At 45.2% G+C, this 27,735-nt stretch overlaps 1 protein-coding gene across 1 annotated transcript in view; it reads right to left on the reverse strand.

The window, feature by feature from the left end:
• LOC149306174 (protein kinase C beta type) overlaps positions 1 to 27,735 on the reverse strand; it is a 120,840-nt gene that overhangs the window by 48,289 nt on the left and 44,816 nt on the right. The window contains exons 5-7 of the mRNA XM_089540845.1: positions 16,504 to 16,615; positions 11,851 to 11,979; positions 468 to 624 (exon numbers count right to left, since the gene is read on the reverse strand). Coding sequence (XP_089396971.1) covers positions 468 to 624; positions 11,851 to 11,979; positions 16,504 to 16,615 — 398 coding nt within the window. The remainder of the gene's footprint in view (positions 1 to 467; positions 625 to 11,850; positions 11,980 to 16,503; positions 16,616 to 27,735) is intronic.

Consider the following 27,735-nt stretch of genomic DNA (forward strand, 5'->3'; position numbering starts at 1 on the left):
CCAAGTGATAAGGCGGGTGAAGCAAGACTTGGCTATTTGAGGCTGACTTGATACTGAGGGCAACCTTGGGTCCATCTAGCCTGGCTTGGCCATTCTCACTTCCTCCTCACCAGCCCTTTAAGCAGAGATGAATTGAACCCGGGCCCTCCTGAATGCAAAGGAGTTCTACCATTGAGCTGTATGGTCCTCTTCAATCCTTAGAGCAGGGATGGGAATCACTCAGCCCTCCAGAAGTTACAAGTCCCAGTATCCCTCACCATTTTCTGCATTGGCTAGAGCTTTCTGGAAGCTGCAGTCCAACAGTATCTGGAGAGCAAGCAATTCCCACCCTTGCCTTTGAATGAAGGATCTGGAGCAGGAGGAAAAGAGCAGTCCACCAACGCACACCTTCCACCCGTTTAGGAGGAAAAAGCCAGGAAGACAAGAAAACCAACCAACTATTGAGAACTGCACAGAGTTGTACTCACAATTTAAAGGTCTCGTTCCACTCAGGATTCAAAGAGCATTTGATGGTCTTAGTCTTCTGTTTGCTCTCGCTCTTGGGGTCAGGGATGAGTTTGAGTTTCACGTAAGGGTCTGACAAGCCGTTGGGATCCATAGGAACTAGGTTTTTAGCATCTCGTACTAGAAAGGGAAGAGACAAACCCGGCAGTGAGAGGTGAGAAAACATAGCCCTTCTTTTCTCTGGTTGTGGGCCCTGAAACCCCTGAAAACACCCAACTTTTGAGACCAAGGTGAGTCCCAACAGACATTGGGCTTAGAAATAACGTTTTTGGTGGTTTCCCCCTAAACCATGGCTGTTTGGCTCAGTTCTAGAAATTACACTCAGGGCCAGCCCAAAGAAGAAGCCATGAGACATTCTACATGAGGAGACACCATCTGAAAGGACACCAAGAGTCCACCATCAGATGCACAGATGACCCATACAATTGCCCACCATCTGGCTGCCAAAGAAGCTTCAATTAAGTAGCAAAGTAATTACCGTCTAAATGGATCGGCAGCTGAGCTAAGTTTGCTCTTATTAAAATATAATGACAGGCAGGAGAACCAGAAAACCCCAGTAACAACTGTTGTTCAGCTGCATACATCCCCCAAAACTTCCTTTGTTCCAGTTATCCAAAGAGCCTCCTGCAAACTGGAGTCTGGATGTTTCTGTTTGCAGAGGAATAATGATCCCCTCCAGTCACGGCAGAAGATAAAAGTTCCTTGCCATCTATTTATGCCCAACAACACAAGTCAAAAGGCTCTGGAAGGGATCCCAAAATGGAGAAGTGCAGAGGTCAATTCCATGCCCTGAAGCAGAACATCCTAGATGCAAAGAAGTGTTTCAAAGATGCCCAAACTAATGTTCTCCAAAGGCAGCTGAATGTGAAAACTTGATTATTCCACTCCGGTATATTACATCGGAAGCCAAATAGAGCTATGCAAATACTCTTGCTGAGATGTTATAGGTTGTTTAAATGGTTTTTCATGCAGACATGCCCAGGCATTTCCAAGCAAGCAATGTCACGGGTATTGCAAGGAGCTTTGCACTCAGCTGGGTTGGAGCAAAGGATTGTCTCACCCAGGACAGGTGCCCGATGGGAAGCCCACCTGCGGGGTGCAACCATAATACTCTTATCCTATAGTTTGCTAGGGTTTGGTATCCAGAGCCATCCAACTTTTAATATGGGAGTCTCCACCAGAGAACCAGCCCAAAGTAGCTTCCTCAATTCTTTCTTGAAAGACTCCAGGGAAGAGGACTGGATCTCTTTCACAATACATAATTATAGCACATTGGTTTGACTGCCATGGCTCCATCCTACATAATCCTAGGATTTGTAGTTTGGCTGAGGAACTAGAGACCTTCAGTAACGAACTTTAAATACTCCACAAAACTGCAAATCCTAGGATGCTCTAGGATGCCACTGTGGCAAATGAAGTGGGGTCAAAGTGCTACCATTCTGTAATGTGCAAGAAATCTCCGACTTGGGGCAGGGAGGAGATCGATCTCTTCACTGCTTCTCCCCAGAAGAGAAAAATACAAAGAGACAGATTCATCTTTGACATACTCCAACTCCCAGAATTCCATAGCCTTGAGCCAGAAAAGAGTTAAAGCGGTGCCAAACTGGGTTATTTCCCCAGTGAGGATGAAGCCTTAGAAACTCTGTGTTTCCTGCAAATACAGCCCAGGTTGCTTCTGTCGAAACATACCCAGGAGATAGCCATTTTCTCCCATCTCTCTTCCCCTGCTCCTATCCTGGCGGAGATGTGATTAGAAAGCTGCAGACCGTTTCTGGATGCATCGGCTCAGCGGTGGAACTACAAACCGATCCCTTCTAAAAGAAAAGGGGGGAAAGCATCCTAATTTAATTAGCCCTTGGAACTAATCAAATGCCACGTTTCACCAGTTTCAGAAGAAGAGATATTCATCTTTGGAGTGGGCTTTGTGAGAAGGGGGCAAAGGGGATTTTAATGGCATTCGAGGTGAAGTTTTGCAAAGGGACTAAAGAGGCAAGGCAGAAAACAGGAGGAAAAACACTGGAGCGGCTGCCAAACCAATGTATCTCAAGGGCTTCATCTGGATGAGAGATGGGTGGATCTCCCCTTGCAACCAACAGTATCTGTCCTCAAAGAGCGGATACTTGAACTCGCCACCCCAATGAGAAAATGTTTCTGTAGCTGCAGTGAATATCCACAGAAATTTGCCATTGGGAGGCAGAAATTGCACTCCAACCTTCCTCTGGAAGGAAGGTTTCACTCAAGGTGAGTTCATGACTTGCAAAGGTGGCTATAGGGCATCCGGACAGGGACTAAGCAGATGACTTGGGATCATGTTGGCTTCTTGCCACTTGAACAATGCAAACATGGCCACAAGAAGGGTCCAACGGTGGAGTGTCCAGCCCTTAACTGTGGTCACAAGGATGGCCACTCACCAGGTCACCCTTATCAGCACCTTCAGGCTAACCCAGAAACTTCCCCATTGGTCAAAAGAATGACTGACCTACAAATAGATTGTTGTGCCACTAAAGTCTCGAGGGAGCAGAGGTCATTTTTCACCCTTCCACTTGAACTGGGAAGGATCCTTCCCAGTAATGTGAAGGCAAAGGCTTTCATGGCCAGCATCCATAGTTTTCTGTGGGTTTTTCAGGGATATGGCCATGTTCTAGAAGCGCTTACTCCTGACGTTTTGCCGGCATCTGAGACTGGCATCTTCAGAAGGTGGCATCTCCACCTTCCCAGCAATGGCGGCTCCACCTGGGTCCCCCAAAGGACCCTTTTCTGGAAAGAACGGAAGAGAACGATTAGCCTCCCCTCCTCCTTAAACCCCCAACATAATCCATAGGCTCTTTGTGCAGAGAAAGTCCTAACAGGGAAAAGCTTGGAGCGTCTCTGCAGCCTCCTCTCTGCAAGCTGATGCGCCTTAATTAATGCATTTCTAGCCTGTTTATCTAATTGCGGCATAATTTGTTCCAGCTTGGGCCAACGCCTCACTTCATCGGCTCCTTCGATTTGCACGTATCAGGCCTTTGCAGGAGGAAAAGAGAGGGACGGATGTCACCTTCAGATGCAGGAAGGACTTTGCACTTCCAAATGGCTCTGAGTGGCTCAACGGCCAGAAAAGATGGATGCATCCCTGACCCAACAATAATGGGTGTCTTCCAGAGAAGACTCAGTCAAAGGCAAGGGTGGGCAATGGGGGTCCACAGCACATAGGTAAATCACATTGATCCAGTGGGCCTACTTCAGTTGGGGCTGGCAAGTGGATACACCAATGTTGTGTAAGCAGTCTCTCTGAAATGCACTCTTACACAAAAGGAGGGGAGGAAGTAATGGAAATTAGGAACAAGCCAACAAAGGGATCAGATACAAGAGAGAGAAGACCTGGTTGCTGTCCAGGGCACTGAAAACTCCCAGGATTCCACCCCATGCCCTCCATATTTATTGCCCTAGGTCCCCCAGAACCCATAATGCTTGCTGGGGGTGATAGGTAGTCCAACAACCCTAGAAGTTAAGAGGCTAGAAAAGGCTGGATTGCAGCCAAAGGAGTAGCAGTTTCTGCTACAACTAATCCCCCATTTTTAAGGGTGTGTATCTTCACTACACTTTTACACCAGTTTTATACCACTTTAATTGTCACGATTTCATCCTAGGGAATGCTGGGATTTGTAGTTTGGGGAGGTACTTGGAATTCTCTTCTAGGCAGCTCCGATCCAGTCCCTTCAATTGCTATTTCCAAGAGACCCAGAGAAGAGAGGAATAATTAAATCACTATATTTTGGTACTGAAGTCAGGCTCGGATGAATTTCAGCTAATGCCAATAAATGTTGATCCAAACCCACGAAGGGGAAAGGGATCCCAGTTTCCCGAAGGTCAGAGAGTAAGGCAAGAAGTGTGTTTAAGGATGGGACAATATTTACTTATATTTATTTATTTCCAGGATTTGTATTCTGCTTTTCTGCCACAATGGGGTTCAAGGCAGCAAAAGCCAACTTAGAGACACCTAGTGACCAATCTATATAATGACGCTATCCACCTTTGGGGTTTCCAGAGTGCAAATGCCTATATTTATGCACCCATTTGCAGGTGCTGCATTCACAATCGGTATCTTTTTTGCTTTGCAACAAGATGCACAAAGCAAGCAACGCTGGCAAGCCATGAAAGATTGGGGCTTGGCTTATACAGGGCCACAGGGAGAATCCGCACCAACGAGAAAAAAGAAGAGGGCTTTGTTCCTTCCGCCTGAGAAGAGAACCTTGATGCCTGTAATGCCATCATTCCTGATGGCTCTTGGATCTCAGGCCAAACACCTGCAAGACGCCATAAAAACTCCCCAAATCCTCAAAGGCACACAGCGCCACCTACAGGACGACATTGCTGCTGTCGCACAAAGTCAGACGAATTAAACACAAAACAGCGGACTTCCAAGGTCACCTCTAATTAAGTGGGTGGCACCAGTGGCTAATTAAGCACTAAGTCAAGGGCAATATATTCCTGAATATAATGTATTCCATACTCGCAGCCAGGCAGGCAAAAGGACAGAGAAAGGATGACCTTGTGCATCAATTTCAGGACACAGTAAAGATGCTAACTTTTGTTGGAGGAATGTTAGAAGAATCAGGGACTCTGGTTGATTCTTGCAACAAAACATGACTTCTCTGCGTGAATCTTCTGTGCCTTGAAGAGCACTATGTGTGTTTTTCTTCCATTCAGGAAAAAGAAAAACCTTCTTGCAATGGAAGAAAGAAAATAATTGTACAATGAGATTTCCATATTTGTGGGGTTATGGGTGATGGACTCCTGCAAAAGTGGAAAAACTGCAAATAAAAACAAACACCGAGAGAATACCTCTCTAGCAATCTCTAGGTCCTCCAGCACAACTCTATGGTCAACACATCTGCTGCAAGTTGACCATAGAATTGCACTGGAGGACCTACAAATGCCTAAAGAAGAGTTCTCTCTAGGAATCTCTAAGTCCTCCAGCACAAATTCTGGCAGATGTTGACCATAGAGTCACATTGAAGGACCTACAGATTTCTAGAGAGGATATCTCTGGCTTTGCTTCATGAACGAAGATTCAGGAAGGACTCATCCCGCGCTTTGTAGAAGCGCGTTGGTGACTGAAAAGGCCAATCCGGGATAAACAGGTCCGGTTGCAGAAAGCACAGCGGAAAGTCTCCTTGGGTGATGTTTCTGGGTTGTGGTTCTTTCTACGTTGTCGTTTCTCTTCAAGATTCGTTTGGCGTGAGCTTTCGAAAAAGGCTGCCGCATGGTGGATAGAGCGTTTCCATGCCTCCCGATGCGAGGCCAGGGCAGATCATTGTTGGTGAGCAATTTGGCAGAGCCTGAGATGTTGTTTCAGGAGTCCTTGTATCTCTTCTTTGGGGCGCCCCTCTTACGCTCTTGACCCGTGGCGAGTTCGCCATAGAATACTATTTTTGGGAGGCGATGGTCCTTCATCCTAGAAACGTGTCCTGCCCAACGCAGCTGCGTCCTCAATAGCATGGCTTCAATGCTGGTGATCCCAGCTTGCTCAAGGACAGCAACATTCGTCACATAGTCAGTCCAGTGTATGTTTAGAATTGTGCGTAAACAGCGCTGATGAAAGCGTTCAAGGAGTCGTAGGTGTTGGCGATAGGTGAGCCATGTTTCAGACCCATAGAGGAGAATAGACAGTACAATGGCTCTATACACACTGATTTTTGTGCTTCGCCTCAAGTGTTTGTTACTCCAGACTCTTTTGTGAAGCCTTCCGAATGCACTATATGCCTTTGCTAGTCTGTGATCGATCTCTTTATCAACCTTGGCATCAGGAGATGATGCTTCCCAGGTAGGTGAACTGCTGGACGGACTTAAGCACAGATGTGCCTACAGTGATGTAGGGATGGTAGTGTTCTTCCTGAGGTGCCGGCTGGTAAAGAACTTCCGTTTTCTTCAGACTGACTTCCAGCCCAAAGAGCTCTGCAGCTGTTGCAAAGCAGGATGTTAGGCGCTGCAGAGCTGCTTCTGTATGGGCAACAAGGGCAGCATCGTCAGCAAAAAGCAGCTCACGGGTTAGATAGTTTAGAGTCTTAGTGCGGGCCCTCAGGCGGCTTATATTAAACAGGCTACCATCAGTACGGTAGCATGTATAAATGCCGTCTTTTTTGAGATCTGCCGTAGCCCTTTGGAGCATCATGCTGAAGAAGATTGTAAATAGAGTTGGAGCGAGAACACAACCTTGTTTCACACCATTAGTTATCAGAAAGGGCTCCGAGAGAACGTCGCCATATCTGACTTGACCTTGCTGGCCTTCTTGTAGCAGGATGACCATTTTGAGGAATTTGGGGGGGGGGGGGGCATCCTAGTCGTTCCAGGATCTGCCACAGACCTTTTCTACTCACAGTGTCGAAGGCTTTGGTGAGGTCGACAAATGTTACATAGAGTCCTTTGTTCTGCTCTCTACATTTCTCTTGCAGTTGTCTAAGGGCAAATACCATGTCTGTAGTGCTCCTATTAGCTCTAAAGCCACACTGGCTTTCAGGGAGAAGCTCTTCTGCAATAGTAGGGACTAATCTGTTCAGCAGTATCCTTGCGAGGATTTTTCCAGCAATGGAGAGCAGTGTTATACCTCGATAGTTTGAGCAATCGGATTTTGCTCCTTTTTTCTTGTACAGGGTGATGATGACTGCATCTCGGAGATCTGATGGCAGTTCTCCTTTTCCCCAGCAACTCACAAGGAGCTCGTGGAGTTTAGCATGGAGTACATGACCTCCGTATTTCCAAGCTTCAGGTGGAATTCCATCAATCCCGGCAGCCTTGCCATTTTTCATCTGCTGTATGGCCTTAACGGTTCCTTCCAAAGTGGGAGCTATGTCCAATTCCTTCTTCATCGGTTGTTGTGTCATATGTTGACTAGCTGAGTCTTGGACTATTCAGTTGGCACTAAAGAGGCTTTGGAAATGTTCAGCCCATCGGTTCAGAATGGAAGCTTTATCTGTGATTAGTGTTTGACCATCTGTACTGTATAGGGCGCTTTGGACCTGATATGTAGGTCCAAACACTGCTTTAAGAGCTTCATAAAATCTTCTGGAATCACCCAGATCTGCGCAATGTTGTGTCTTTTCTGCTAAGTTGATCCATCACTTGTTCTGAATGTCTTGGAGTTTTTGTTGGAGTTGACTACATGTGAGGTGAAAGGCTGCTTTTTTTACATGGCAGGATGGCTGGGCGAGGTGTACCTGGTGAGCAGCTCTCTTCTTTGCCAACAGCTCCTGGATCTCTTGGTTGTTTTCATCAAACCAGTCTTGGTTTTTCTTGAGGGAGAACCCTAAGGATTCTTCCACAGACTGCATGATGCTGTTTTTGATATGTTGCCAAACTGCTGTAGGAGAAGAGTCTACAGGATGGTCTTCAAGTTTTGTTTGCAAAATTGCCTGGAAGTTTGTTGAAGATTGTTGACTTGGAGTCTCCTCTTTAGGATGCCGCCCCTCTTAGGTTTGAACTTAAAATGAAGATTTAGGCCTGTTACAGACTGCCAAAATAAAGCTGCTTCGGGTCTCTTTGGAGGTATGCTATTTAAATGATGCATGGGTCCTAAGAGTCCGGAGGTCGCACCAAAGCCACACTCCATTCCGAAGCGCTGGAGTGCAGCTTTGGTACAGCTTCCGGATCCTTAGGATGCATGCATCATTTAAACAGCATATCTCCAAAGAGACCCGAAGCAGCTTTATTTTGGCAGTCTGTAACAGGCCACAGTTTGCATCTTATGAGGCGATGATCTGTTTGACATTCTGCACTGGGCATCACTCGGGTATGACGGACATCGCAAATATTTCTCTGGCGCACTAGGATATAGTCAATGAGGTGCCAGTGTTTGGATCGGGGATGCATCCAGGTTGTCTTCAAGCTATCTTTCTGCTGAAAGATGGTGTTTGTAATAGTCAGCTGCTGTTCTGCACAAAACTCTAGCAGGAGGCGTCCGTTATCATTACAGTTTCCAACACCATGCTTGCCTAAAACACCTTTCCAGGCTTCGAAGTTCTTTCCTGCTCTGGCATTGAAGACACCAAGGATAATGATTTTGTCTTCTGCAGGGACTTTTTGTATAAGGTGGCATAGGTCTGAGTAGAATTTGTCTTTCTCCGCAGGGTCGGCTTGCATAGTTGGGGCATATATACTGAAGAGAACAACATGTGGGAGGCGTAAGGAGATAATGCAATCAGAATGTCCTGTTGGCAAGGTTTCGAGTTTGGAGGCAATGGAGTTTTTGATCATAAAGCCTACACCTGAAAGATGTTTTTCAGTTTTGGGTTTGCCAGACCAGTAGAGCGTGTAGCCGGCACCATGTTTTTTAAGGCTGCCTTCCTCATGGAGACAAACTTAACTAAGAGCAGCGATGCCGATGTTAAGTCGTGAAAGTTCATGGGCTATTAGGGCAGAACGATGCTCAGGACGTCCACTGTCTGCAGAATCTTGCATGGTTCTGATGTCCAGCATGCAAGCTTCAGTCTAGTTGCACTTTTGGAGGCTGGTGTGTGCCTTTGTCTCTTTGTGTTTATTTGACCGCATCAGAAGATGCCCGTTGGCCGTGGCTAGCCAACCGGGTAGATGGGGGTGAGCTTTCTTTAGGCCACCTTTTCTAGGCCCCTCTCCATATGGAGCAAGCAGTGCTCTCCTTAAAAAAGGCTGCTTGGTCATTCAGGATGCTGCCGAACAAGATTGTCATCCCCAGTCAGTCTCAAGCGACCAAAGTCCTGAACCACCTGCATGCAGGGTTGGGTCTGCGTCTTCCAGTGCATCTTTACACCTGCCGTTTCGTCCCTTGCCTATCGCTACAGGGCTTTTTTGGAGATTGGATGTATCCATGGAGCTTGTGCAATGGGTTTTTCTGGTGGAGCGCAGCGTGCACAGAACTGGCCTCACCCTTTAAACCAGAGGTTCGTCTGTTGAGGCCTTGACAAGCATGGACGGTGGCAGCGAGGTCCTCGGGTCGTAGGTTTGATTAGAGTTTCCTTCTCTTAGATGGTTGACCTTACAGGGTTAGACGAGCACCATCTGCCTGGGTTTGGGATTAGAGTTTTCCTTCTCCTAGGATGGTTGCCATAAGGCTAGAGAGCCCATCCTGCTCTTTGGCGCTCTTGGTCAGACCCTTCGGTTGTGACCTGTCTGGCATGGGAGGCCCTGCCAGTGGCTATTATGCCACTGCCAGCATAGCTCACAACATCATTAGGGTGCGCAAGCCTCTCCCCCACGACAAGGGGGTGTCAATGGAGAGGTAGAGAGGATATATTAATATAAATATTAATTAACCTTTCCTTGATCCCTTTGCCTGCCTCTTTTCTTCTCTAAGCTCTGTTTCCAAGTGTTAAACTACTACAATGCTAGGAATTTGGGGACTGAAAGAAAATATCATTGGGAACAGAACTCCTATTGAGTGAAGGGCAATGTCTTCCTCCCCACCTCCCCATAGCTACAATCCAGAGTAAATACCACTTTCAAAACCCATGTCTTCCTCCTTCTTTTCCCTATACATGGTCACCTCTGCTTCAGACACTTTCCTGAGTTTATGCATGTGTGTATATCTTCTTTCCAGTTTTTTAGATCAGTCTTGTTCAAAGTTTCATTTCTTTAGTGCCATCTTCCCCAGTTTACTCAACTAAGAGGAATCGCAGCTTGAAAAGTTCTTTCTCATGCCGTTCTCTGTTCCAGCACCATTATTATTGGAGATACTACGCTCTCCTTGAAGACGCTCTCACAACATGAAAAGCAGCCTGAATTGGCGGGGACAAAGGGACTCGAACACAGACCTTGCAAAAAGGCCCTAGGAAACACAGCATGTGCTCAGCTTTGCTCTCTTTGCCACTTTAGGGACTCATTTTTAATTTGGGAGACTCTCACCTCCTGCAAGGAGCCACTGCTGTTGTGCTCCACCCAAACACTGCAGGAGCCTGTTATTTCCCTTCCTCCTTTTCTCCTCTTATTGCTCCCAGAAGACCTAAAATCCTTTCCAGAGCAGAGATAATGCTCTAAAATTTGAAGTGGTTTGAGCAGCATCCTTTTGCTCTCATTTCAAAGCTCCACTGTGCTTTCAGCCATCACTGGGGAAGTCTGAATACTGGAGAGAGCTGCTTGCTACAGACAGCACCCTGCCACCAAATTTGCAGCCACATTAAGAGACCCCAAAATGCAAAGCAGCTTAATGACTAGGATAGAAACCAGTTACACCCAATTGCCCTTCAGCTCCCACCTAGAGAGAGCAGCTTGCTACAGACAGCCATGGAATCTGCAACCAAAATGCAAAGCAGCTTAATGACTGGTGCAGAAATTAGATATCTTGCACTACTTGTAACCACAGAAGCAGCAATGGGATTCATGCAGCCCCTGGGTGACATGCAGCCCAGCAAGGACCTTCTTGGGGTCCCCAGAGTCTACCCATCTCCATTAGCAATATTTTGGAGGACAAAGAATCACACATCTGGAAGCTTCCAGGGTGCACAAGCCAGGTCCAGTAAAGGCAATATTCTCAGCTACAACAAATCTTCTGCATTTTGTTTCAATGCATTTATTTTAGGTTGCAACCCTCTGCCCTTCTGTTCTGAATTGGGCATGGCTCCTATTCCAGGTCTCCCCAAGGTTTGTAGCAAAAACTGACACGCATCACTGCTTTATTGCTGGTCAATGGATGAAGCCGGTGGTCTGAAGCAGAGGGAGCAGCCCAGTCTTTTGGATGATGGGTTCCAGCAATCCCTCTATAGCAGTAATCCCCAAACTTTAATCTGCCAGGTGTTTTGGACTCCAGCTCCCAGAAGCCCTAGCCAACTAGGTTAACAGTCAGCAGTTCTGGGAGCTGAAGTCCAAAACATCTGGAAGACCAAAGTTTGGGAACCACTGTCAGGTTTTTGGACTTCACCTCCCAGGTGAAGCCCCAACCGACATGGCCAACAGTCAGGAATCCTGGGAGCTGAAGTCCAAAACATCTGGAGGAGCAAAAATTTGAGAATTACTGCTCTACAGCGAGTGGCATTATTGGGCCCATGAAGAATGAATGCTATCCATTGCTGTGGTTTAAGATCCTCCCGGCTGGATCAGGTTACACACCCCACCCTAACCCCCAAATGAGGCAAAAATGACTTGGAGGCAGACAACAACAGCAGCAGCAGCAACAACAACAACCAGAGCAAAAGCTCCACATCCATTTTCTCCTGCATTGGGGAGCAAACTATGGAAATTACTCGTTCTTGCCTCTAAGGATGAGACGGGCGAAGCCTGACATCTCTACAAGTGAGGAGGAAGGATACTGAAACTATTCCTTACAAAAAACCACCCAAGAGATGGAAGGAAGGAAGGAAGGAAGGAAGGAAGGAAGGAAGGAAGGAAGGAAGGACTCACCCACAACCGTGAGGACTTCGTTCTCAATCTCGGCCTTGATGTGTATCCGGCCGCGGCGCTCGGTGTGATCCGTCCCGCAGAGACTTGGTACATTCATCACACAGCGCTTATGGACATTCATCATGCAGGCTGGTCATGGAAGAGAAGAAAAAGCAGAGGAAAAGTGGTCAGTCCAAATTGACCAAAGGAGACCAGATGTCTCAACCGGACTACTTCAATGGGAGATACGTTGTGGGGCTTTAAATGAACCATTTCACAATTTTCATTCATTAAAATTAATAACCTTATTTGCTCCTCTTGTTGATCATATCACCCCTTTGTGTTCTTACAGCCCAATCCTTCTTGCAAGAGAAACCTTAAACAGGTTTGAATCATGTCTGGCTCCTCTCACCTGAGGATGAAAACCACAATTTCTCTGTAATAACTGTTCCATTGTATAGAGCCCAACACATAGCCCACCCAATAGTTTATGGCAGGAAATGTGCATCTGCAACTTCTGATACCTACCTAGTATTTTACGGCACGATTTTATGCAACTCCTGTCAGTTAAATAATTTGTTAAGCATCAAGAAACTCTGATGGGGATAATCCTAGATGGGCTAACATTTGCAGTAGTCCTCCACCTTTGTTCCTCCAAATATTTTGGACTTCAGCTCCCAGAATCCACCGTAACTGGCCATGCTAGCAGAAGTTTCTGGGAGTTGATATCCAAAACATTTGGAGGACCAAAGGTTGAAAATCCCTGGCTGGAATCTTCAAGACTTGTTAAAAATGTGCATGGGTTGTTTTTGTTTGCTGGTTTGTTTGTTTGTTTGCAAGGAAGCTAATTTTTATTTTTGCCAAACAGCAAACAGCCTTTCTCACAACTAAGAGACAAATGGTGCAATTATTCATTCTTGCCTACGAGAGTGAAATTGGTGAAGCTTTACGTCCCTGGTTTGGAAGTTGCTGCTACTGCAAGGCGTAGCAGCAGGGATGCTGAGTTGAAAGTCCTACTGTGTCCTTGTCTACCTATTTGTAACTCAGCTGAGTTTGAGGAAAGGATGAGCAAATTCCAAAATTTGGAGCCCCATGCCGGACCTCAGAGGACCCTTACTGTGCCCTCCCTCTATTCCTTTCCTTTAGACAAACCCTAAGAAATTTCTGCAGATGAGCAACAGTTCGAGAGATGTCTCTCCCACAGTTCCAAGTGAAGGAGCCATGATGGTTAAAACATGAACACACAGCTATAAAAATGTAGTCCAGATGGCTGTTCTCTGTGCCGCACCTGAACGTGTGAACTGACCGGGTACTTGGAGTAGTGCACTTGGCCGTTCCAAGACAGTCAATGGCCTGATTCACCCTTGTACACATGCACCATGCCACAGACTTCCAAGCGACGAACCCAGAGCGGTAAAATATGATCCCCAGCCAATAAAATCCATTGATGGCTTCTCAGGTCTTTAAAACAAGGTTGGCTGCAATTTCCAAAATGGCCACTAGAGGACTCCCTAAGACCATGGTTCATGGGACCAGATCAGAAATCCATTTTGGGATGCAGCAGCCTTAAGCATTCCACATCTGAAACTCTCATTGCAGGCAAAGGGATGGCAGTTCCTAGAGCAACTGAAGAAAATATGGGAAGGGTCTCACCAGCTCCATCTGGGAACAGATCTCCTGCAAGAGACATTTCCCTCCTTCGCCCCAAATTACAAAGCAAGGGGGTGCTTTGTAATAGAGAAGCCAAAGCTTACTGCTGCCGATTTATTGTCTTTGTCCCCACTTCGCTTATGATTGGGGTCTATGTGACTCGCCCCCCCCCCCATTTCTTAAAAATAACAAAAGCAAAAGGCACTGCGACCACAACAGAATCCCCTTTTTCTCCTGCACACTACTTTACCATTTTTTACTACATGAAGAAGCCTGTGCAGCTTTGAAAGCTTGTATGGTTGATCCAACCCAAGACACACTTGTGATTTTGTTCTATTTTTCTTTGTACACAACACAGCTATCCCTGCAACATTTTTACACACCGCTGAATGCTGAGCCAAGAGGATGAGGCAATGGCTTCTTTCTCTATTCTCTAAGACTGCATCCACACTGGAGAAATAACCTGGTTTGGCACCGCTTTTCAGCATCTTGGCTCAAAGGCCATGGAATTCTGGGAGTTGGAGTATGTTGTGGGCCCACAACGAACTCCAACTCCCAGAATTCTATAGCCTTGAGCCAGGGCAATGAAAGCAGTGCCAAAACAGGTTATTCCTCCAGTGTGAATGCAGCCTAAAGTACCGAAATCCTAGCCCAAGCAGGGTCCCTCCTTTGAGGATCTCTGCAACTTGCATTGGTATGCATTGAACCTCTTTCTACACATGGTGCAACTGTCTCTGCAACACTTCTCACACAATGTATATCTGTATATTCATGGCTAGCATACGGTGAGCGAGGTAAACAGACAGTAAACCCTAATGACATCTCTGCATCTCACCTTTTTGCTTGTTGCAAGGGTCAGAATCCTCTGACTCTCTCATGCAATGACATAAAGCCCTGGAAAACCCACCTATTTCATGCTGCCTGCCCCTCACAGAGCCAGGGAATGGCTGGTGGAAAGCTGGGACATCGGACAAGAACCCGATCGCCAGAAACCATCCTCTATGGTCTCCAGATGACCCTACAAGCTGCTGGGGGATGCTTTCACCATTGTGGCTACAGAGACAGAGCCAGACCCTTCTCAAGCAGCATGAAAAAGGTGGATTTGCACATGGAGCAGAAAGGCGAGATGGTGCAATTGCATTTGCAGAACCTCTGCAAAGCAGGATCTCAGCCGCCTATTTAAGAGGACCTCAAGAGGACCATTGAGTCAACAGTGCGATGCGGCAGCTAACAAGGCCGTGTCTAGATCAAGGGAAGTCATAGTGCCCCTCTATTCTGCTTTGATCAGGCCCCACCTGGAATATTGTGTCCAGTTCTGGGCACCACAATTCAAAAAGGACATTGAGAAACTGGAGCCATGTGTCCAAAGGAGGTCCACCAAAATGGTGAAGGGTCTGGAAACCATGAAGCCCTATGAGAAGAGACTTAGGGAGCTGGGGATGTTCATCTTGGAGAAGAGAAGGCTGATATGATGATAGCCCTGTTTAAATTTTGAAGGGATGTCATATTGAGGAGGGAGCAAGCTTTTTTTCTGCTGCTCCAGAGAATAGGACACAATGGAGCAATGGATTCAAAGTTCAAGAAGAGATTCCAGCTCAGCATTAGGAGGAACTTCCTGACAATAAGAGCTGTTCAACAGTGGAACACACTCCTTCCTCTGAGATTTTGTTGGACTCTCCTTCCTTAAAGGTCTTTAAACAGAGGCTAGATGACCATCTGCCAATGGAGATGCTTTGATGGAGAGTTCCTGCATGGCAGAAGGGGCTTGGACTGGATGGTCCTTCTTGTGGTCTCTTCAAACGCTACAATTCTATGATCTCTTTTTGTCTTGCAAATGGAACTTAACATTTCTTTTATTTCCTGACCCAGAAAGAGGAGGGACCCACTTGCATGAATTACCTTCCAAGAGCATCTGAATCGAGGGCAGCCACATCTTGACTAAATGCAGGCTGGGGACCAAAATTGTCTTAATATCCCCCCCCCCCCCCAACTTGTATCATTTTAACACCTTTGCCTGATGGAGAAGCCAGGGGAGCTTTAGAAGCTTGCAACACATTTTTTGTATTGTTTGTAATATTAAAATATCAGTTTATGATGTTAGAAATGTAATTTCCCATGTAATGTGTTTTTTTTTAATTTTTCAACACAAGGAACAGTAATATTGTATATGTATTCTGATAAAATTAAGTCCTTAAAAAAGCTTGCAATGTATTTTTTTTTTCATTTATTTGGCCCAATAAAGGTATTGCTGTTTGGTGGATTTTGGATGTTATTGTACTTTGCCACATGGCCAATATGGCTGCCCCAGATATATTTTAATATGGGGCCCCCCATTAACCATTCCAGTCATAGTTCAAATCATAGTTAAATTTAGTGCTGCCTGGCACCTGATTCAATGGGTCTACTCTACATTGGGAGAGCCATCCACAATATTCCTTTCTGATAGAAGAACTGACCAGGACTTGGCCATGTTCCCACTAGAAAGTAGGTTTTGGACTGAAGATCACAGAATCATAATCCTAGAGTTGGAAGAGAGCGCAAGGGCCATCCAGTCCATCCCCATTCTGCCATGCAGGAACTCTCCATCCAAGCATCCCCACTGACAGATGGCCATCCAGCCTCTGCTTAAAGACCTCCAAGGAAGGAGACTCCACTACACTCTGAGGGAGTGTGTTCCTCTGTTGAACAGCCCTTACTCTCAGGAAGTTACTCCTCATGTTGAGCTGGAATCTCTTTTCCTGGAGCTTCCATCTATTGCTCCAGATCCTAGTCTCTGGAGCAGCAGAAAACAAGTTTGCTCCCTCCTAATATGGAATCCCTTCAAATACTTAAACAGGGCTATCTTATCACCTCTTAACCTTCTCTTCTCCAGGCTAAACATCCCCAGCTCCGAGTCTCTCCTTATAGGGCTTCATGGTTTCCAGAGCCTTCACTGTTTTAGTCGCCCTCCTTTGGACACATGGCTCCCGTTTCTCCACAAGATGTTTTTGTTGGGTTATACATCTTAGGGGTCCTTGGACTTACTGTCACATTTCATTCCTTGGTGGATGAGTCCATACAAGAGGGACCCACAATGGTCGCAGAAAGTGGGGCTGGAATACGTGTGGATTTTGAACTTGTGTTTGCTCCGGGGGTCCTGCAAAGGAGAACAGAAACAACCAAAGGGAAAGACTGGTTAACCACAGATCACGCAATTAAGCTTCAACCTAGATATACATATTGATAGAAATAACTATCATGATCGTTGTTGTTGCTATTACTCTTGGTACCAACAGGTTTCAGTCCAAACTTTTGGATGGAAGTTTGGACCACCAATCTTTCAAAGCCTATCCAAGAACTTAGGGACTATGAAGTATGGTCAGACAGTGTGCTGTTATCTATCAAAGGACTGTTGACAAGGCTTCCACAAATACAGCCATAGAGGAAAAAGGCTGGTGCAGACATCTCCAAACTCTGCAGCTATATAGGGACATTTTTCTTTCATAGAACCATAACCAGATGTAAGAGACATTTATGGCTGTCAGTAAGTTAAAGGGTATCATTTTTGGCTGCAGCAGTAACGTTGCGCTTGCAGTGCTAAAAATGCTAGTTATTTTTGTATTGTGAAAATGTTGTAATTGGTCGTAATCACATTGTTTCATTAGGAGGGCAGCATGAGCTTTTGCAGAATGGTTGCTATTTGTGCTGCAGTGATGAAGTTCAGGGTATTCCTGCATTTGTTTGGATTCACTGCCCCAAAATCTGGAAAGTTGCTTGCTGGATGATAGAAATAAAGGAGAGAGCACCAGAGACTGAAATAACTTAGTTCTGGTCATTAAGACTAGAGAGACTCGAGTTCAAATGCCTCTCTGGCTACATAAAACTCATTTTAGGCTCCTACTGTCTCATTGCCTCTTGTTGGGAGGATGAAGTTGGGGGTAAGTCATTGTATGGAGTCCTTGGAAAAGATAAAAATTGTGCAATCAAGAGAATAAGAAACGCTTCATGAGCAAAGGGGGCTTTAAAAGAAGAGGAGGGAGCCAGACCCATTCCCTGGCCTTCTGTTACTTATCAACTACAGGTGCATTCATCAGCGCAAGGCGCGCCTCTCTCTCTCTCCGATAGTGAGTGCCATGAGCCAAATGAAGGGAGCGTTGCTTAATTCAATCTGCTTCAGTGCAAGGTATCAGCCGAGGCTTTGGCAAAGTTAATTGCATGGGAAACGCAGGGGCTCTGACCCAAAGGAAACATCTTTCAAACCTCATAAATCCTCAGAAGAGGCTCCTTTTAAGACCTCGGCCGACAGCCGGATAATGAGGAGATGGAGAAAGTGGGGGTTAACCACAATTAACCTGCTTTTGATGGTCCTCCCAGCGCTAAAGAAACCCTCATTAAGTGATGGCGTGCGTGGATAAAACCCAAGAACAATGGTATCGCTTTTCTAGAAGAGTTTCTAAAGCTTGCGTGCTCATTGCAAACCATACCCTCCAATTGTTCCAATTTTCTAGCTGCTTTTAAAATGTTCACATTTCTCACTCCTCCCTGTTAGAGTTAGAATTAAAGATATTTTAATGTTTCGATAAGTTTGCCATTGCTATTGGTTATGAACGATGGATGGCAAGTAAGTTCTTCTCCAACCCCAAAGCAGCTGTCCAAAGGGCTGACCCTATTCTGTGGGGACTGGTCCCTTTAGTACGAATAGCAATCAGGAAACATGATATTGGGACATTAAATACTTTGTGTTGTTTACCTGTGTTTCTTTCATATGCAAAAAAATCTATACAGTTGGCCCTCCATATTAATGGATTATTTATGCATGGATTCAAGCATCCACGATTTGAAAATATTTTTTAAAAATATATACATTCCCAAAAGCAGGCCTTGATTTTGCCATGTTATATAAGGAATACCATTTTGCTATCCACTGCATTTAATGGGACTTAAGCATCTATGGATTTTGGTATCCATGGAGGGTCCTGGAAACAAACCCCAGCGGATACCAAGGCCCCACTGTATAAAGAAATGCTTTTCTACAATGCAAAATGGGCTTCCGTCCTCCTCCGTCTCCTCAATTTTGGCAGTCCCTGTGCCAAGGCAGCCAACTGCCATGCCCCCATTCTGCCCAGTTTGCCCACTCTCCCTCTGAACCAAAGCAACCCATGCCTCCTCTTTCTCTGCATTTTCCCACGGCTCTTTCTCTCGCACCCTCCGGCTGGCTGGCTCTCATGCGCATTTGGCCTGATTTGCCCTGATGTTTCCCATCACAGCCCTTCATGTTCTTCTGCAGTGCTGAGTTATTTATCTCCTTGGCACCAAAAAAGAAGAAGATGCTCCTGGAGGCGACAGCCGTACAAAGGCAGCTGCAGCGCCTGGCCCGGCATTTGGCTCGCCGGCTGCAAGGTTGGGACCAAGCAAAAGGTTACCTTTTCTCCAAGGGACAGGGCAAGCTCAAGTCTTCGGGGAAGGGATGGAAGTGGAGGGGACACAGCATCCAAGCCAGGGAACAGAATTATTAAGGTCTCTGAACATAAGCAGAGTGATGTTCGAACACCTCTGGATGCACACCATGGCTCTGCTCACATTTGGGATGAAGCAGGAAAATTTTGGTCCTATTGTCGTGTACCTTCCAAGTCATTTCCAATTTATGGTGGCCCTAAGGCAAGCCTATCCTGGGGTTTTCTCGGCAAGATTTATTCAGAGGAGGTTTGCCAATGCTTTCCCCTGAGGCTGAGAGAGTGTGACTTATTGCCCAAGGTCACCCAGGGCGTTTCATGGATTGATACCCTGGTCTTCTCAGTTTTAGCAATTCCATTTTTTAGGAGGATAAGTGCATTCTTTGTGGCCATCTTGGTGATGATGGACTGCAAATCTTGTTGATGGGGAGGTGTCGCCCAATGCCATCTGGAGGGCCACAGTTTGAAAGGATAAGGGTCTCACAACAAGCCAGGGTTAGTAAGCCAGTGGCAAACCAGCACTGCTTCTTCAGACTGCAATTTGTGCTCCGTTAAGAAATCACAGCTTGTTCACACACAACAAGCCAGCTGCCAACAAATCACGCTACAGTTTGTTTTAGAGTGTGCAAACTGAAAACACGGCCATAGCTGTGGTAGGATATATTTCAGGTTCGTACAGCCTATTTTATAATTTTTATCCCAATCACCCTCAAACAGGGACAAGTGCCAAAGTCTAACAGTAAGGAACAGGGTGCAGAGTCATCTTGAAACAAAGTGGCATCAAACTGGATTAATTCTGTAGTGCAGATGCAGCCTGGGAAGGAATCTTGCCTGCCAGTTATGGCTACCAGTCAGAGTTGGTGCTCTTAGGCCAGATGGACTCCCAAAACTTTAAATCAGGATAAGGTGGATTCCTCTGACCTGACCCAGCATAGTATCTGCAAGGCAGCAAAGAGTAAAGGAAGGCTGATGTGGGATCAAGGAAATGCTTCCATTTTGGAGAGAAAGTGTTTGGTTGTGCCACAGATGAGATACCTACATGGGCTTCCTTGCTGAATAAAGACGAAGGGAGACAATTAACCCAGAGCAATTGCCAATCAGACGAAAAGCACAAATGTGCAGATAAAACATTCATGTCCTGACACCTCCCCATCACAAAGCAACCATAAAACAAAATATGATATCCCCTTCGGAAGTATAACAAAACATCCGCCTCTTGGAGTGAAACGGCATTCCTTGTAATGGGCCATCATCCCTCAAGGCAGCCAAAATCAAAGCTGACAAGATATTTAGCCCAAGAGCAAATCTGTCAGGCACCGCGGTTGCAAGAGAAGCATTGCGATGCTGGCAGGGAATGCTTCAAAAGGGACGGCAGTAATTCTCTCCACGGCTCCGGCCCTTTTTCATAGGACAGCGCTCTGCCAAAAAAGACCTGCCCCATTTATTAAGGCAAGCCGATTAATCCATCGACAGGCCCAGCCACAGAATGAACAGGGAGGCTGAAGCTGCAAAACCCAGGTGTTCCCTTGAAAGATTTTATATATATATATATTGGACTCAGAAATTAATAATTTCCATAGGGTTTCCCCCCCTGTTGCATTAGGTTTAGATTTGCAAAGTCACTACTCGTATTTTGGAACCTTTTGGATTCTTCTGTGCAGAAACAGCTCTGCAGGAAATAGTTATCTTCTGCACAAAATGCACTCATTCCCAACAGGAGATTTCTTTTGGCATGGAAAACATATGTTCTGTATGGGGAAACCATGTGTATTTCTGCACTCAAGATGTCCAAAAGTTGCACTTTGTGTTTGTGTGTCAAGAGACACAAGTACTAATGTACCTCGTCTTGAGACCTTCTCCATCCCTGAGAGGAAGGCAATGGCAAACCCCTTCTGAACAAGTTTTTCCCAATAAAACTTTGTGACAGGTTCATCTTAGGGTTGCCATAAGTGAGAAAATGATGTGAAAGCACACAGCGGCAAGTCATTGCGAGAGGCAACTCGACTCATGAACATACAATTTTGCAAGGGATTTCTGAAAAATAAAAGCCACAAAAACATTCACGGAATATTCTGTTAAGAGAAAAATCAAGAGAGTAACAAAACAGAAAGAGATTCCAATCAGTAAGGAAATATTTTTAAGGTGCAAATTGATAAGGATTTCATCGTCTTAGCTATGCTGTTTTTTGTTATAAAGTTTTGTTTTGTTATATGGTTTATTTTGTATTATGATTTGAAGAGGATGGATGATGGAATGTATGTTTATATGTATTTAGATGTATTTTTAAAAAATAGCCTTCAAATTTAAAATATGCACACAGCTGAAACAAATAATGCAAAGCCCTGTTTTACCCAACAAAAAGAAAAATGCACAACTTAGGCGGCACGCACAAATCAAGTTGCACATTTGGAAGAAGGCTTATGAAATGCATGCACAAAAAATGCTTTCACAATATAAAACACTCAGAGCCCAACACAAAAGGAAAAGAAAGAGAGGTGGATTTTGGGGAGCAGAAACAAACATGACTGGTTTTGCAACCAAATCATGACTGCATTTCGTATCCCTCTTCCTGAGCAGAGGCATCCTTGGAGCATAGCTCCTTGGAAACCTGAAAGCCCTGATCTGACAGTGTTTTTTCTCTCCTATTTTCTGGCTCTAAAACCTGGGATTGTGCGGTTCTTTTTCTCTGGAGGGAGCGGAGGAGAAGAAATGAAGCACACCTTCCCTCTTCCCAATTCATCCCCAGCATCCCTGCCCCAACCTTCCTAGATGGCCAAAATAAACCCTTCCTTCCTTCCTTCCTTCCTTCCTTCCTTCCTTCCTTCCTTCCTTCTCTCCCCACCCTTCTTCTTCTTCTCACTCAAAAGTAGCCTTGACAGAGAGACTTAGTCAGGCCAGAAGAGAAGAACGAAAATGGAAGTGACGGTCTGTCGAAACCACTCTGCTTTAGGAGGGTTACAGGTTTGCACAGAATCCACATGGCGGCCGTTGGCCATGCTTGCGCACCCATTTAAAGGGAGGCACTGAGCATTGGCGCAGGTTGGCTGAAAGGGATAGGATGCTTTCCTTGGCTATAGGTCACCTGCTGGAGGACTTAAAGATGGCAGCACATGCGCTGGTCACCTCAAGGCTGGACGGCTGTAATGTGCTGTACATTGGGCTACCTCTGTACCAAGTTCAGAGGAGGAGGAGGAGGAGGAGGAGAGAAAAGGTTTTAACATTGGATTGGGGAGTGAAGAAAGTGGAGAGAAATAGGGTGTTTGGTGGTCAGAGAGATCCAGAGGAAGAGGAGAAACGGTTGAGTATATAAGGAAAATATCATCATCATCATCATCATCATCATCATCATCATCATCATCATCATCATCTTTATTACTGTTCATTGTTGTTTATTATGTTCATTGTTGTTGTTGTTGTTGCTAACTGTCCTCGATTTGATCTCAGCCCATAGCAACTGTACTGACCCATATATAAGTCGACCCTGGATTTTAGAGTCAATTTTGGGGCATAAATTTTTTGACAGATAGTCGAGTATATAGAAAAATATCACCATCATCACCATCTTACAGTAATGTGTGTCAGTTTTTGGCACCAAACGAAATCTTGGGCATGCCTGGAATAATCACAAGTTTCAGCTTAGAAAAACTCAAGAGTAGGAAAGAGCCATGCGTGAGAAATAAAAGAAAGGAGGAGAGACTACGCTGCAACTACTTGAAGCCGCTACTCTCTGTAAGCAACTACTGGTAGATAGTTCAGCATTTGCAGGGCATTTTCTCTGACAGTCGGAGCAGAGCAAAGCAACCCTGACCCTCAATCCAGCTGCAACGACCAAGGCAAAAACAGACTCCAAGTATTTCTTCTTCTTGGTTTGCTTGGACTGAAGCCCTTAACTTCCTTCACTGCCCTTTCATAAAACTCATTTTCTTTTACAGAGACGCTGCCAAGTCCCCGCAATTGTGTATCAGAAGTGTGTTTGCAAAGGAGGCTTGCGCTGGACAGACCTCATGCAGATGGAGCCCAATGCCTCCCTCCATCTCAATCTTGCAAAAGAGGGCTGACATGACACTTCAAAGGACAACAAAAGGCTGGGGAAGCTGAATTTTCCCCCCTTAAAAAAAGAAATCATTGCAAGAGGCTTAGTTTTTTTCTTCTTCCCCTTAATGCACTAAAACGCTTAATTTCCAGATTTGTATAAAAGAATTCCTTCCCTGCAGCAGCATCTAGGATGACGGTCAGAGGAGATGAAAGCTCCTTCCTTGACCATACAAATCACCATTTGCAAGGGAAGAAAGTCCTCTCCAAGGGGAAAGCTCAGTGTCCACTTTGATCAGGTTGGGGGAAAGTGCAAATAAAGACCCCTGAACAAACTTTGGCCAAAAGAATAATAATCTTCCATTTTGATCATGGAACAGACTCCCTCGAAAGTAGTGCTGCCAGGTTTCCAAAATAGCAACAGCCAAATGCATGACCTCCGGGGTTGAGCACCAGGAAGGAGCTAATAGCAAGTTTGCATTCTCCCTAAATACCAAACAAAAGCACTGGGTTCAGTTCACTTAGCCCTGTGTTTGCCTGTAAAAAATGAACATATTGTGCCCATATTAGTAAATTACATGATGCGCACATTTCTCTGTTTATGCCAGGTCCACAGCCTACAAAATGGGGAGGTTTTGGCACCACATTAGTCAGTATAAAAGGAAAAGGTTTCTGACACTCAAATAGGGGACATCCCTTGCACAGCTGGAGTGTCCCTTATTCGAAATTCCTAAATCTGAAATACTCCAAAATTGTCCACATGGATAGCTGAGATGTGACCCCTTTGCTTTCTGATGGTCCAGCATACACCAACACAGGGCTGCAACTGACATGGCTCATTGCTATGGAATCCTGGAATTTGTAGTTTGGTTAGACATTTAGTCTTCTCTGTCAGAGAGCTCTGGTGCCACAACAAACTATAAATCCCAGCATTCCATAGCATGGAGTCACGACTGCTAACGCAATATCAAACTGCATTGTTTTTGCAGTGCAAACACAGCCTCAAAAGGTATTTCAGCAAAGACCCTTGGTGCATTCACCTGGACCTTTGCAATAACTCACACATTTTGGTTTCTGGACCTGCCTCAGCTGTATAAACCACTTTGGGTTTGCTGTCAGTTTCATTTCCCATTAACGTCCTTTGTTTTGCTCTGTAGCCTTTTTTTCATTTTTGTGTCTTATTTCACGTTTGTATTGTTTTGATGCTCCTTGGTTGTAAGCTGCTCAGGGAACATAATGTTATGGGACAGCGGGCCCATGTTGATCATAAATGAAGAAATAATCCAATAATCCTCAAAGGGAAAACGGGGGCGAGGCAGGCACTTTGGGCTCCTTGCATGCAACCTCCGCGAGGCTGAATCCCACAACAACAATCTCCCCATTAAATGCCACCAGTTCCAACCCTTGGAATAAAAACAGGGCTTTGTCTCCCTCTTCTTTGGTCGATTATATAATCTCAGCTATGGCATGGAAGACACTCACAACCTGTGGAGGATTTAGATCCCCTTTTCATGCCAATCTAGGAGCCCAAAGGGTTTCTATAGCAATTTTATACTGGTTTTTGTCCATCTACTAGGCTGCATCCGCACTGCAGAAATAATCCATCACTTGAACGGCCATGACTCAATGCTAAGTTTGAAACAACTTAGTCACACAACAGCGACAAGTATAGTGTGTCAATGGGAAGAAAATAAATATATATTATATACATTGTCCAAATGGTAAGACAGTAGCTTACTTTGCTTTGTTCTGTTTTTGTGTGGGTTAATGAAAGTGGAGACTTTTATATATACATATATTTAAAAATGTAATTATCTGCACCTAAAGTTGGGGAAGAACAAATGACGGCATTTGTGCCTGGAGGGCTGAAGCTCTATTAATTTTTCCCATTTCGTACCTGGCCCACTTTGCTGCAATGCAGCGTTCAGCCTTTGAGACCCAGCAAGGAGAAAAGGAGGATTTTGGGGGGTTGGTTGGAGACACTTGCAACATCAGAAACAACCTCTGAATCCTCCCTGTTTCCTGAGGAACGCCAGCAGGCCTTTGCCTCCACCTCTTTCCCCATGAAAAATTCATCCATGCCAGCTGGTCTCCCTTCGGCACAAGGGCTTCCCACAGTTATGGCAGAAAAGGTTCAAGCTGCGCAAAAGGATTGGCACGGTGGCACTAATGGGAGGCAGGTCTTGCGCTCTTGGCTCCCAGCTCAGCCTCAAACTGGGCAGAAAGTCTCCAGTGTTTGAAGGAGAGAAAACCCCTGATCCACCCAAATGGACAGGAGTTTGAATTTTGGGGGTCCTCCCATTCTTTGCAGGCAGTTGCATGGTTTGATGCAAAATCCAGAAACCAAAGAGCAGCCAGTTGCCATCCAAGGATATTTACCTGCTATTCAGTACCCAACTCTGCAGAAACCATCAGGGTTTCGTACTGCAAATCTTTGCATGTGGAGTTGCACCTCGATTGCATTGCACACAACCCTTGTGTTGAACGGCAACCTTGTGCAACTGAATGTGCAACACAAAGGAGCATTTACATCACACTTTCCAATGGTCCCCATATCCAAGTTAATCCTCTTCCGTCCCACTTTTTCAGCTGCTTTTAAAATGTTCCCATTTCTCTCTCCTTCTCTCCCCTTTTGTCCTCAGCTTCCTTCAGTTGCTGCAAACTGAGTTCAAATTGCAAAAGCATGTTGCATTCATTTAACTCAGCAGATTATTATTATTGTGGTGTGCTACATTTTTTAAAAAATTAGTAGCCATGTTTTAAATGTGCTTTTAACTGTTTTAACCATAGACTGTTTTTTAAAGTTTTTTAATTCTTTTTTTTTTAAAAAATTGTAAAATAAGATGCTAATTTAATCTTGCTTTAAGCTTCTGGAAGCCACTTTGGAGGATCCCATTCTGGGAGAAAGGCCAGGTATAAATCCAATAAATAAATAAGCAACCTTTGCACATGGATTTGAAAGATGTAAAAAATGCAAAGAGAGGAGGAGGAGGAGGAGAAGTCACAATGCAACGGAACAAGGGGAAATGAAGGAGCGTTTAAGACTAAACTTTTCAACACACCATCTGACATTGCGGTTCTTTCCCCAACAATGAAACTGCTCAGCGGCTGGTTATTTCGGGGCTAGAGGATGCAAAATGGGAGCGATGCAAAGCGACCCAGTTCTTTCCCAAAAGACGACAACGGCGGCATATGGCCTGGCATGCCACGGACCCTGTCCGAGGGGCAAGCAAAGGTTGTCTCCCACCGAGCAGGTCTGCTCAGCCCCAGAGCCACGGCTGTGATAAATAAAGGAGGACAAGACTGCTGCAACCCAAATGCAGCCAGAGACACAGGAATGAGGGAATTGTGTTGCTGCGCAAACAGCAAAAGAAATGAAAATGGTTCACCCTCAACTCAGCTGCAAGAAGAAACTTGTGCTGGAGAAGGTTCTTGAAGAAATTTTGGAAGAGGGATGGCGGGCATGACCCATCATTCAGCCCATGGAAACAAATGGACATTTATTACTGCTGTTTTGCAATTGTTATAATAGACTCATAGACAGTCCTCTGCCGTGTAGGAATCCACAGCTAAAGCACCACTGAAAGATGTTCATCCAAACTCTATTCAAGACCCTATTTAAGTTCCTTCAGGCTGACTCTGGCTGAGGCCCCGTTGTTGAATTAATGCAGTTTGACACTGCTTCAGCTGCATGGCTTCATCCTAAGGAATCCTGGGATCTATTGTTTGTTGTGGCACCTTCTGACAGACGTCTAAATAGCCCACAAAACTACAAATCCCCAGACTCTAGAGCACTGAGCCATGGCACTCAAAACAGTGTCCAACTGCATTAATTCTGCAATGTTGATGCAGTTTAGCGGATCTCTGCACAAACCTTGCCAAGGTAAATTTCATGACAGGTTTGCTTTAGGGTTGCCATAAATTGGAAATGTCTTGAAGGCACACAACAACAACAACAACAACTGTGAAGCAGCACAAAACAAGCTCAGTTCATCTTCCACATCTTGGCATCCAGGGACTACAGTGTCTCTGGAGCATTTAATGCTGATGCGGAGAAACATTGTCATTTGTCATATAAATAAATCCTATTATTATTATTATTATTATTATTGGGATGGACCTCCTGCATGATCAAGGGTTTTGCATGCAAATTGACACTATCTTCCTGGCAACAAAACAGGGAAACCGAGGACCAAATTTGGAGGATACCATTCAAACCAAAACTCAAAGTGGATTCACCGTCCCACTGATATGGGAGCCACCAGACATTATTGGGAAGGGGCTATATATATACATGTGTGTGTGTCCACATTTCTATTTGTGTCCAGACACTTCAGTTTATCGAAACATTAACACACATAAAGTTGCAAAATTCCCCCAAATCCTGGGGTTGGGGAAGTCCTAGATGCTGCCCATTCAGCACCATTATGCAGCTGGACTTCCCTCCGTTCAAACTCAGGATGCTGAGAAACCATGCCTTTCCAGACTTTGCAACATTACCAAAGGCACTTCCGATCTGCCGCTTCTCTTTTTAGTTTTATTGTTATCTGTATGTATATAGTACAAATGAGAAAAGAGATTAGGATGGACAGAAAAGCATGTGTAAGAAGGTATGAAGTAAGCGAGAAGCTGAGAGGATGTGAAGACGGAGGTAGAATGAAAGGAAGGGAGAGAGTCAGTGGAAGGGTTAGAGGAGAGGAAGTGAAGGAGAGAAGGACAAGTAGAAGAAAATGGAAAGAATGAGAAGAGTTTGGAAATGAAAGAAGGGAGAGAGTATATACGTTCAACAGGA

The sequence above is a fragment of the Sceloporus occidentalis genome, unplaced genomic scaffold, assembly GCF_023333645.1.
Source record: "Sceloporus occidentalis isolate IW3139 unplaced genomic scaffold, rSceOcc1.0.p SCAF_10, whole genome shotgun sequence".
Lineage (NCBI taxonomy): Eukaryota > Metazoa > Chordata > Lepidosauria > Squamata > Phrynosomatidae > Sceloporus > Sceloporus occidentalis.